This window comes from Cavia porcellus, unplaced genomic scaffold, assembly GCF_034190915.1.
Source record: "Cavia porcellus strain 051 isolate PalLab524CR breed Dunkin Hartley unplaced genomic scaffold, mCavPor4.1 scaffold_16, whole genome shotgun sequence".
Taxonomy (NCBI): Eukaryota; Metazoa; Chordata; class Mammalia; order Rodentia; family Caviidae; genus Cavia; species Cavia porcellus.
In genome coordinates this window covers 66875081-66887715 of record NW_026947499.1, presented here as the reverse complement: position 1 = coordinate 66887715, position 12635 = coordinate 66875081, and the positions used below count along the sequence as shown (strand labels likewise).

At 38.8% G+C, this 12635-nt stretch overlaps 1 protein-coding gene across 1 annotated transcript in view; it reads right to left on the bottom strand.

The window, feature by feature from the left end:
• Col9a1 (collagen type IX alpha 1 chain) overlaps positions 1-10697 on the bottom strand; it is an 85744-nt gene extending 75047 nt beyond the window's left edge. Inside the window, exons 1-6 of the mRNA XM_063227037.1 lie at positions 10680-10697; positions 9906-9967; positions 9380-9453; positions 8110-8187; positions 7724-7856; positions 1762-2158 (exon numbers count right to left, since the gene is read on the bottom strand). Of these exons, the coding sequence (XP_063083107.1) occupies positions 1762-2158; positions 7724-7856; positions 8110-8187; positions 9380-9453; positions 9906-9967; positions 10680-10682 (747 nt within the window). The 5' untranslated portion in view covers positions 10683-10697. The remainder of the gene's footprint in view (positions 1-1761; positions 2159-7723; positions 7857-8109; positions 8188-9379; positions 9454-9905; positions 9968-10679) is intronic.
• Positions 10698-12635: the final 1938 nt, after the last annotated feature.

Here is a 12635-nt window from a genome sequence, read left to right as displayed (position 1 = left end):
GGCCAGTTCATCACCATTTGGGCTTTATGGCCTATCTTCTTGGACTTCTTGTCTATTTGACTAAAGTTCAAAGTTGCTGGTAATACTGACAATCAAGGTACACACGTCTCTACTGTGATGTGATGCTAGACATGCTAGAAAACCCACAGTCAGCTATGACACTCTTGGACAAACTATAATGAAACAATATTGAGACCTTAGTTTACCGTTCTAGCAATTAAGCAACTTAGTACCCCAAATTCAGAATTATAAAGAGATAAAACGTTTTTAAGGCCAATGAATTGATAAACAGAAATGTCAAATGCTTGACCTGGAGTCATCACAGTGAGGAGGTGATCTGAAGTCTCACTCACCCGTGGTATTATAGAAGTCCAGTGTTGTCTGAAAACATCTCCAGCATCACTGAAAAGATCTTGCTGCATGAAATTTCAAGATGGCACAACAGTAGTCCCATTGACTTTCTAATCCAGTCACTTGAGGTGTGATATGTTATTAAATGAAGAAATACTCCCTGAAGAGTGTACAAGCCAGGACAGTAATGCAGCAGTAACAAATTGCTTTCTGTCCATCAGAGAATATAGAAATTTCACACTACCTTTCACACTAATCACAATTCTTCCCTCAAAAACGAGTTATTTGAACAATTCTATTACTGAGATCCACGATAACCTTTTTTTTTTTTCAGAAGTACACAGAAACAATTCAAAATTGCTGTGGCATCTTTGCTACCCTCCATGACATGTGTTTTTTGATTGGAATTTAACCACCTAGTAGCAGCACATATGACAGAGAAAGAGAGGGATGGAGGGGGAAAGAGAGAAAACCATGTTATTTATAATTGGGCTCTAAATTCTCTAATTTCCTTAAAAGAACTTGTCCTCTAAGATTATATTTTTAAATTCCTATCATAGTATTATAAAATACTGGCTCAAAGGATTCAGTGAAAGTATATAACACGACAGAACTATAGGGTAACAGTTGACACAATTGTTATATCATTACATAATCTCTTGCCTTTATATTCCTGGATCTCTACAATAAAGCCATGAACAGAACTTTGAAATTCTCTATTTCTGTAATATATCATGTAAGACATGTTTCTACATAAACGTTATGCAGTTTACATGAGTTTCATTCTTGCTGGTCCAATACCATGACTTCCTCTCCTCATCGCCCTCTGCACCTAGTGCCCCTCCCCACACACTCACACTGTCATATTCATTCACCCCCCCAACCACTCAGTCTCTGCACTTTTGAATGTGGTATATTTAATCCCTTAACATTTTTATTTTCCTTAGCTGGAATCCCCTGCCTTTTCCTTTTGCTAATGTAAACTTTTCCATTTCCAAATTCATTGATTCCAAGATCATGGAATTCTTGATGAAGTGAATTTAGAATTTATATTAACCTTACTTTGAATATTCTCATTAGTTACATAAGAGATAGATAGATAGACAGATAGATATGACTAAGATAGGTTTCTTTCTAAGTTGCCTGTTAAGAACTATGAGTGCTTCAGATGGGCATGTAACACCTGCAAACAGACTTTCAACTCCTCGAGACCTAACTGCTTAACTGCCTCTGCCTCTTCATTCCATTCGACACATGCACCAAAGGCTTTCTGAATGCATGATTAAGTTTTAAAAATGAATAAGTATTTGTTGTCTGAGTTTCAGTTGCTTATCAAAGATGTCCAAAGTACCAGTTTTAGCAATCTGATTCTGTTTTCATCCACCATCATGTGTGGTTTTTTATACTTACTGGAACAGAAACTTGAGGACTTTCTGCAAGCTTTCCAAGTACAGCAAAGCCATTAACATCGATGGGGCCTCTTGGCTTTATAGGTAAAGACTCGATTTTGTTGCAGTCAACAAAAAGAGTGGCACTGCTCCTTTCCACGCTGATCATGAGCTTATGCCACTGGGAATCAAACAAGGAAGGCAAATTTGAAAAGGCTGCAGTTTGGAGATTTCCATCCAGTCCCTTGTAGGAAAATGCAACGGACTTTGTTTGGCCATTGATCTTCACACCAACTTGCTCCTTCCCCAAGGAATTCTGAATCTGCCAAATGCTCCAGTTCTTTTCAAGCGTGCTTCCAGACATCCGAAAAGTAGTTAAAAAGGAATATTCTTCAGGCAGTCCACTGGGATATAAGTGCCTGGGTAAAATTTGAAAATAGTAAGTATAAATCTTTTCTATACCATGCATGTATACCATTTTCTCTCTGTTATTTTAAAGTCTAGACATACAGAAAGCCTACAGTGTAAAAAAAAAAACTGCAGAATTTGTTCTTTCATGACTGTTCACAGAAAGTCAATCATTTGTGTACATTCAAATTCCATATTAAAATATGCATTTCCAAAATCCTTCCTACCAAACTAAGTAAGGTTCCAATGTCACAAAATTCTACAATATTACTGTCTATGCTACCCAAAGAGCTATTACTTTTCAGCAATTTTATCTCAGCCAAAAAACACATTCTTACAAACTTCTAGGCAACATTTCTTTCACAAGAGAGAGAAGAGATTAGCTGGAACTATTCATTACTGATTTATGAAACCTTTAAATTAAAGTGGCTTTTAACTTTTTAGTGTCTATGTAATATATTATGTTATTTTCATAATTATTTGCATATTTTCCTCCACAATTATATTTGAGACCCACATAAGCATTTTGAGAATCACTGATTACAGAATCAGATTTTGCAGATTCACGGAAATTTTCTTTAGAAACTTTGACACACACGGAGGAAATCTGTCTTTCCACGGAGTTCAAAGTATGATGCTTGAACAGAATCTGGTTGCTCATCCATGAATGTGGACAAGCGAAAGTTGACGATTCTTACTTCACTACTCCCATCCAATCGCATCTTGGTCTTCTACACAGCACTATCACCGCTATTTTCTTACTGCATTAAATAGCAACACAAAATCAACAGTCTGCCTAAATCATCTCCAATCTTTATGGAAACCATAATCTGGAGATTATTGCCTGGATTTTCAGTGGAAGCCAAAGCACCAGGAGCTGAAGAATAAGTTTTGATAATCAGGGAATATTAAACATAAATATCACCTTTCAAGGGCTCAGAGCTTTCTACTTTCCTCCTTATAAGCATAGAAAAAAATCTAAGCAAGGAAGAAACACTAGGAAAACTAGCTTCCAATGAATTTTGTTCACCAGATAATCAAATCTGACATTTTTGTATATAATTACAGGTTAGGACCCAGAGTTCCAAATAATCTTCCTTTGGGCCAAACTCTTGTTAGGTACTCCCTTCTAGTAAAGAACAAAGAGAAAAAGCAAGAAGCAATATCTTGTTGGAAGCTGCTTCTATTTCTTACTTTAAAATACTAACCCATACACTTGTTATATTGGTATACATGTCATTGCCATTTGTATGGAAAACTACTGTTAGGTTCAATAATTTCTATACTAGAAATTTCCCACTAGAAAGTTCTTTGTTCCAAGAATGTTTAGCAATAAATGAAACTACTCAGCTTGCTAAGATTGTTTATCTTTACCCTGGTTTTAACTACACAACTTTTTCATATCATTAACAGAGCATTAAAAAACTTTTAGCTTCCTTTTCTGCAAATATTTTTACAAATTTTTTAAAAATTTTTTTTTGTCTTTTTCCTTTTTATTGGTACCGGGGATCGAAATTCTTACAAATTTTTAATAAAGTATTTCATCTCAAAATATCATTGTTTTGGCTAAGTTGAAAATGCAAAATTTTTCAACTGGCTACCCTTACCAGTCAAGGCCTCATTTTAGATATTACTTTCCAGTATGACTAGTTGTATTATGGCTGTGGACAAGCTACTCTATTAGTATGCATTTCTCTATGATCATCAGTGATGTGTATTATTCTTACTGCAAAATTTTTAGTTTGTTAGACATCTATTTTTAGGAGGTTTTAACATGTACATTTTTAAATGTTCAGTTTGTAACTAAAGAAGTAAAAATTTATACAAACTATTTTACACTATTTTCCCAGAATGGAACTACCATTTCACTCCAGATCTTTGCTTTTAGTATATTTCCTGTTTTGTCAATTGGTTTTCCATATTTCCTCTGACTTTGTATCTTTCATAATTATACTAATTCCAGAGTAACCTCTTGAAAAGAAACCAAGGTTCACTAATCCTGATATAATGCACTGCTTATTGTCTGATTATAAAACTTTGTGGAAATTTGTACATTTAACTTAGCCAGCCTTAATAACTTTTGAGGTAGGAGTTAACTTTGTAAAGTTTTTTCAATATGCAGTTTGCCAAGTATCCATTTATCAAGATATTATTCTATCACTCAAATTAATGATCAGGATTAAGTAGACCCTTAAGAGTTCATTTTTCATTTTTGTCCAAAATAAGTATTATTGAGGTGTGAAGTATTTATAAAAGAAAGATAATCTTTTTTTCTTATAGTGCTGGGAATCAAATGTACATATCCATACTGCCTAAGTATTTGTCAATGGTTGTATAGTAGGAAAAACTAGACTTGAATAAGCCTCTTAGAACCATTATATTTCGTTATGATTCAAGAAGTCGTGGACACATGGTCAGGCGACTTTTGCACAAAGAAATGATGATGTTAACTGAAGGATCTCTCCCAGTTTGTGCTTCATTCAGTCTTTCCTCACTCGTGACAGTCCTGCTCAGTAAGGAAGGAAATTATGTTGAAAGTTTCCAACTATCTTGACTTAAGGCAAGTAACCTTAAAATTAAGAAAGAAAAATGAAGATATATAGTCCATATTGCTATATTCATACCTCATTTAAAATATGTTATTAAACCATGGGTTTCAGGAAGTTTCCTTCTATTCCTATGAAGACAACATATATGTGCATAGAAATATAATTGAGACTACCATGCTAATCATTTTTCAAATCAGAATGGTATAGTATGTCAATTTAGGAAGAGGAGAAAATTCCTTTTACTGCTCACATTGATAAAACGTATATGTAATTGTATAGATCTAAAATCATTTAAAAGTCTCACAAATCTAATTTACAGAACAATCATCCTATTGTATTTTCTTAATACCCAAGATTCCATTCTTACAGATATGTTATGTAAACCTAACAGTATACATAAAAGATATGTCTATAAATGGTTTGTTTTGTGTATTTCAGTCTGCATGGAGTACTTCAGTGGAGGAACATGAAGACCTAACTAAAAGATTCAAAAGTCTTTAGACCTTGAAACATTATGACCTTAACCAAAAGAAAGCTAAGACTATTTTTAGTGCAAACATAACGTTTATAAGTAGAAGTTAAGAATATGAAAGTACAATGTTAGACTAAAGAATATTTTATTAAGCAAAAGATAAGTGTCCAACCAAGGCACATGGCACATTCTTATAACCCAGCACTTGAGAGGCTGAAGCAGGAGGACTGCCGTGAGTGCAAGGCCAGCCTAGGCTACATAGTGAATTCAAAACCAGCCTCAGACACTGCCTCAAAAAACCAAACACAAAAACAAAAAAAAGATAAATGCTTACTAATTTTTTTAAAGTGATAGAGGAGATTAGTAAGAGTAAACTATTATTCTTGTCATTTTGGTTTCTGATACCATAAGATTTTTTTTCTCCCACAAAAACCTAATGATTTGTTTTCACTGTCTCCAAACCTATATTCTCTAGCACAAAAGGTTCCTTTAAACCAAGAGAATCTGCTCTCTAAGAACAACTGCAACATTTATCACCCTCATCACCCTGCTTCTGAATGAGGAGGATTTGGAGAAGCTTAAAAAAGAAAGAGGAAATATTTGTCTGTACAGATTCCGCCCTTTTAGTGTACTCCACCATGAATAGCCGCACTCACCTACCACCACTGTGGGCCAGGCTCTGGCTAAGCACTTTCCATTCATTCGTTCGTTCATTCATTCATTTGGGTCTTTATTTTAGATGAGGTATCGCTATTAGTCCAGGCAGGCTTCAAACTCGTGACAGTCCTCCTGCCTCAGCCTCCTGAGTGCTAGAATTACAGGAATGCACCACCACGTACTAACATCTGCTCCACACAGCAATCTCATGCCATGGTTATTAGGATTATCCCTGATTTTAAACTAAGACAACTTAAATAACCTGCCCCCAAATAGATTTTATTACTTTATTTTTGGAGCTCTATATAACTCCAACCTCTGTTTAGCCTCCTCTCTCTTTTCCTAGCTCCTTCCTTCTTCATTTCTTCTTTGTTCATTTTTAAAATAATTCTATTGATAAATCAAGACTTTGTTAGTCTTTACTGATGAAGAAGTTAGAGAGATAGCAAGTATGAGCCGATGACTGCAGCCCGTGTTTACTGTTCAGGATGGTTACAGGCATTAGAGAAAAAACAGTGATGGTGATAAAGGCGATTAGGAGATTCAGGGGCTGCGCTACCTCAAGTTTTTCCTTTTCTGAACTTAGAATTCATGACAGTCTAGATGGTGGCCCAAATCACAGAAGAGAAGCTTAGGTCAGCAATCCGGAATCTTATGTCATGTCATTATTTTATTAAAGAAAGGGAACACAAAACTTTGAAATTTACTTAAGAACACAACCGGCACTTCTGTACATGAAAATAACATAAAAGCAAAACCAAAGGCCAATTTAAAGGTCATCAGCAACCCCCTAAGATTCTGTACAAACAAATCTTTCCAAACATCCAAGGTTTTCCAGGCCTGGGACACAGTAGTGGCTAGAAGCACAGCCTCCAAGAACATGGGTTTCAATTCTCCCAACTTAGAGAAGTAAATCAAAATTTCAGAACTTAATTTTCTCTTCCATTAAATAAAGGTAATAATGTCCCCACATTATAGGGTTGTGAAGAAGTTGAGTTAATATTAGTAAATTTACAAGAAGAGTTTATAAGTGTTATTGTTACAAATTATAGTATCTGTAATCTAGCACTATATTAGATCTATAACCTCACCAAAATTTTTATGAGCATTTAGAGTTTCTGTACTATTCCCTTATTATTCCAATTAATCATTATTATATTTACAATTTAATGCCCATTAAAATCTTAAACTTTTGATCACTTAACAAAGTAGTCTTAATTGTATATATTGCAATGCACTAAAACTTATAATCATGATAATCACTAATCAAGTATGTAGGTGATGCAAAAACTAAATCACTGAAGTTCATTCATAACAGTAGCATGATTCCACACACTCACTTCAGTTATGAATAATTTACAGAATAAAAGGCTTAGCTTTACAAAATAAGATCAGTGAAGTGGAAGATTCACTATTAACATTGCCATTGTTTCTGTTATACTAATTTTAATTTTGCTTCAGTATTTATCTGCCAGCAGCTAAGCACTGGACCTGTTTCTGTTTCAGCACCAGAACCCGTGAACAGCACCATTGTGAGTCTTCTGACCACTGTGGTTCTTCGTTAAATTTATGCTTAACCTCCGGCACTTTTCACAGAGGGGTCTTTCAGTCAAAACCAGACAGATGATTTAAAAACAGAAAGTAGAGTAATAACATAGCCTGAATCAATACATAGTAGTCTCAGTGATTTTTTTTTCCTGGAATGGAAAGTAAATTACATACTGAAAATATACAGGGCAGTATTCAGGAACTTGTGGTTGATATGTGAATAAGTCCTTTCATCTTTAAATAACATCATAATCCAAGAAATGTTAAATATTAGAAAACTCTCTAATGGTGTGTAGCTTTCCATATTCTTTGTAGGAAGATAATTAAGTTAAATATTTTTGATAGATTACCTGGTTGGAATCCTGAAGTCTACATTATTTCCCAACTTATAAGCCACTTGCAGTGCCGTTGACCCCACCACTCTTTGGATAGCTCTTCTAGATGCTGCTTTCTCTATCTGGAACTGAGAAATCAGGTCAAATCCTACACAAAGGAAATACAAAGTAAAAAATCCACCATGAGATTGATTTCACTCTTTTTTTTTTTTTTTTTTTGGTCTTGTTCCTTTGTATCGGTACCGGGGATCAAACTCACGACTGCCTGCTTGCAAGGCAGGCGCTTATGCCGCTGAGCTAAACCCCCAGCCCCTGATTTTACTCTTTTAAATACTGTCTGGAATAAAAGAGTGTATTGGTTCAGAGAACATGCATTTTCAATGTGATACATTGTTACTTGCCTGGCAAATCATCTTGGCCAATTCTGACCTTGGGACAGAGATCATTTCCACCATTAGAATTTGAGTTGACAGGGAATCCTATGAAAGAGATACCGTGTTATCCTACTTCATCCACTACATGAGGTTGCTAATAATCATAACAACTGAGCAACTATTAAAATACAATGTTATACATTACTGTGTGATAATAAAGTAAATATGAAATACGCTATTATGTAAACTTGCTTATAAGAAGTGTATCTGGCTTCAGCTCGATGCATGAATGATCATAATTCACTCAACTTCAGCTTACCCTGGCAGGAATGCAAGGTACAAAGGTGCTTTAATCATTTGTACTAGGGAAATGTTCCTTTTGGGAGAGGTTAGGAATTTGTTCCTTTTAGAACCAGCACTGCATGATGTTCTGAAGGTCTGTTTGGAAAACTGCTGGTGGTTTGGGCTAGAAACTATTCCTTAAATACTACAAATTTTAGAATTTCAACAGCAGAGCCAGCCTTAAGCCAGCTCAGTAAGACTTCTAAAAAATAACTCTCTTAGGAATAGGAGGAGAGTCTGGGAGTCTTGAAATTGACAAATCCTAAATATAGAAGATGTGTTAATTTCATGAATCCACTCTGAGATCAACTAAAGGCCCCAACTAAATTCTTGCTGTTACCACAAAATTAAGAAGAATAACAACACAGAATTAAGAAGAAAAGAAAATGATCATATCAAGAATTAAATCCTCAGTTTGATGAGAAACTGTGGAATTAACTAGGTGCTCTTTACACAAGTGGATGGTTGTAAGGAGGAAGACTATTTTCACCACCACAGAAGACTTCATATAACTGTCCAACTCCTATACCTTGTTGAGACTTACCGATGACAAGACTTCCCAGATTTCAGAAAAAGCATTTTCTCTATTACAAAGCTTTTGCCTAGCCTTGGACTACAACAACCATTTTCTCCGTGTCTCCCCTGACCTCAGATTATCCACCCATCTAGTACCCCACCCATGCACCCTCTACTCCACCTTTACAAGTCCCCAGTGCAGCCAGGCCCCGGGCAAGGCACTGTGGCACACAGACTGGCTGTCCTGCCACGAGTAATTCCATTTGCTTTCCACCCTCCGCCCTGAGCGCCCACCCTCAGGGTACCCCACAGCCCACTGTGGGCTGAAGAGAAAGGTGTGAGGGACCGTGGTCTCTCCCAGGCACACCCCTGCCTGTCCCAGCCCTGTTTGTTTCTGGGGACAGCTGATATTTCAAAGTCCAGAGGCCACGGCCCTTACTTGGGCGACGCTTGACAGCTGCAGATGCCCAGGGTCCCAGGAAACTGCACGCAAAGAGGAAAGCTGAAATTGTCCTGAAGGAAAAAGAAGAAACATGACTCAAACAGGAGTCCTTCCGGATGGGACCTATTTTCATATTTTCAAATCTGGTATGCCTAATAATGGCGACCAAATCCCAATATAGATTTTTTAATTTAGGTTTTTTGAAGCCTTATTCAGAGATTGAACAAATTTCAGTTTCTGGCTCCCACTGACCCTATTACACTATCGATCTTACTTTCTCAGTATCTTCCTGTTTCTGTACCTGTTTCCCCTGCCTCTGTTTTGTTTCCTGCTTGACTTTCTGCCTTCCTATGTCTGCCTCTTGCCATCTTTCTCTCTCACACTTGCTCTGAGATTTACCTCCTCCCCCCCCCCTCCCTGTATCCTCTCCACTCCTCTACCACCACTGCAAAAAAGCACCACCTTTGGTTCCGAGGGTCCCTGGCCCGGTCTCCACGCTTCCCTTTCCGAGTGCCAGTCTTACCAGCTGCTCCTCATGTTCCTGGCAGGTTTTCTTGAGCGCCCACAGTCCCTATGAAGAAAAGGCTAGAGGGGAGTCACTGCCCCTAACGCCCTTCGCTGCCACTCTAGGGCTTCTGGTCCCAGCTGTGGTTCTTCCTGCCCTTCCGAGGGCTAAAAGCAAAGGGAGTAGACTGGAGGCATCTGGACACTTTAAAGTGAAGCAGAGGAAGGGGGTGGGCAGAGGCGGCCCTGGAGGCCCAGGTCTGGCCAGGGGCGTGGCCTGAAATCTAACAAGGTTACACTGAAGAAAGCATTAACAGGGGAAAATTTGCTGAAAGAAAAAGTAAAATCAGGGCGTGGGGAGACTCCTCAGAAAGCTCCCAGCACGCTGCTATAGGAACACAGTAAAGGCTTTCAGAAGTGCTACAGGGAATACAGAGGGAGCTTTGAGAGGACTGAGACCGGCCAGGAGACGCCCACAGAAAGGTAGAGGTGTGGGGGACCCAGGGGAGCCTGGCTTCCCAATCCGCCCAGGTTTGAAACCCCATTTATTCTGAAGCTTACTGGTTGTGTAACCTTGGGCAAGTTAGGTAATCTCTCTGTAACTCAATGGCCTTAGCTGGAACACAGGCTGAAAATGCACGAACAACATTGTTTTAACAATTCCATGAGACTAACAGAGGCAGAGGAGGTAACATCAGTCTCTGTTTGTGATCATTGTGTCACCACAGCTAACACTTCATTAGCGCTTCCCTCCATGGACAGTGTTGGAAGCCCAGTGGTGGTAAATTCTTACCATGGTGCTGTAAGGTGAAACTAAAATTGGCCTTATTCATCAGATGAGGAAACAGACGTGCAGTAATTTGTCCACAGTTACAAGGCCATTACTCAGTGCACATTAGCTGTCTCCACTCAGGGCTGGAAGCCTTCATAAAATGTGACATTGAGTCCCCTCATTTCTCCTGAGATCATTAGAGTTGAGCAGAATGCGGCTGGAAATAAACAATGCAGAATTCTCGATAAAGAGAGTAGGAACAAGTTATGATAAAGCTGGAGAGACACATTTTACAAGCACCCCTGTTACCACGCCACGCCCCTCTGCTGGTCCAGGGATCCTCTCCCGTCCATGCGGGATGACCCACTCCCGGCCCTATCTGAACAAAGAAGTTCGGAGTCCCGCGATCTAATCATCTCAGCAGGTAAGATGTCTAGCAAAAAATGGCTATGAGGTGGTTATACATCCTTGAATTTTTTGTCTTTTTTCTACTGATTTTTAATTAAGTTATAAAATAAATAGCACTGCTGCTTCTTTTTCATTATTTTTTTTTTTTCTTTTTAAGAGAGTTCTTTTTGTCTTCTGCTTCCCTCAGCTTGCTGGAGACTTCTCCCTGATTAACAGTGAAGAAGACAAACAGCAACAGTCACATCCTCCCCATCCACCTTGAGTTGGGGTTCCCCTCATCCACACTCCCTGCAGAACCTCCACTTCCTACTCTCCTTGTGGATTTCCACAGGCACTAACCTTTTCCCTTATCAAAATTCCCATTCCTGGGTCAGTCGTGCTGGCAAAGGACAGAACCACAGATGGCCAGAATCGATTTAGCCAGTCAGGATTTTTATGAAAAGTGCAATCTGCTAACCTCATAGGAGGAATTGCGTAGCTGGTGACCTTCCTGATCATCTGAAAGAATGGAAGCAAGTATTATGGATGAAATACTGGTGGTCAACTTAATGCCAGCTAAATTAAATCAGCATGGTGCTGAGCACAGATGTTCCACCTGAGGAAAGTTGCCAGCATAAATAGACACATGGAGAAGATGAGTTAGGCATCACGTGTTCTCCTATGTGTTGCTATTTGAGCCGTTGGTCCTCCTGGAGGAACTCGTCATGACTAGCTTCCCCAGTGTGAATTCGACCACTGTCGTTGGAAGACCTCAGGACCTTGTTGATGAGAATGGCTGTGGTTCACTTTGGGGGAGCTCTGGTCCTTACATCGAGTATCGCTTCCTGGCTCCAGGGGGGAAGATGTGTGCCACTTAACCTCCAGGAGAAACTCATCACACTGACTTTCTGGCATGTACTCAAATATTCTTCATAGGAGGAGCTCGGGACTTCCATGTCGCTGAGGATGGCTGTGGTACTTTTCAGGACAGCCCTGGTCCTTATTTTGAGTGTGACTTCTCGGCTCCAGTGTAGAACCCTCATCCCACCAGCACAGCTTCTTCACCCTGCTGGCATAGACTTTCTAGCTTCCACCACTGACTCTGGGCCTTCCCAGTGCAGATCCATAAAACAGACTGGTGTGAGTCCTTGTGGGCTTTGGACCTCCAGTTGGGCTCGTGGGAGGCATTGTCATGGGCTCTAGGTTTTCATCTGGACTCATGGAGAGCATTGCTGTGGGATCCAGGCCCTTGGCTGAATATTCTGGGTCTTCAGTGTTGTGGACAGATTTCCTATACTTCTTGTGTTAAACTTTGGGTGACCATCATAAGTAATATTATAAATTCTGTGTCCTGATTCTAATTGTTCTCCACACAACCCCTGACCACAATAGTAAGCCAAATCTTGGTCCACCGAGAGAGAGACATATTCCAAAAGGACTTCCTATTACTCTGGCAAGAGAGAAGAAGGGTGAATTTTCCTACAATTAAGGGATAATTCTTTTTATTAAGTGTTTTAGGGATCTCACCTCTACGCTTGCCTCTGATCACCCCACTTTAAAGAATTCTTTAAAACTAAAATCTGAAAGCAG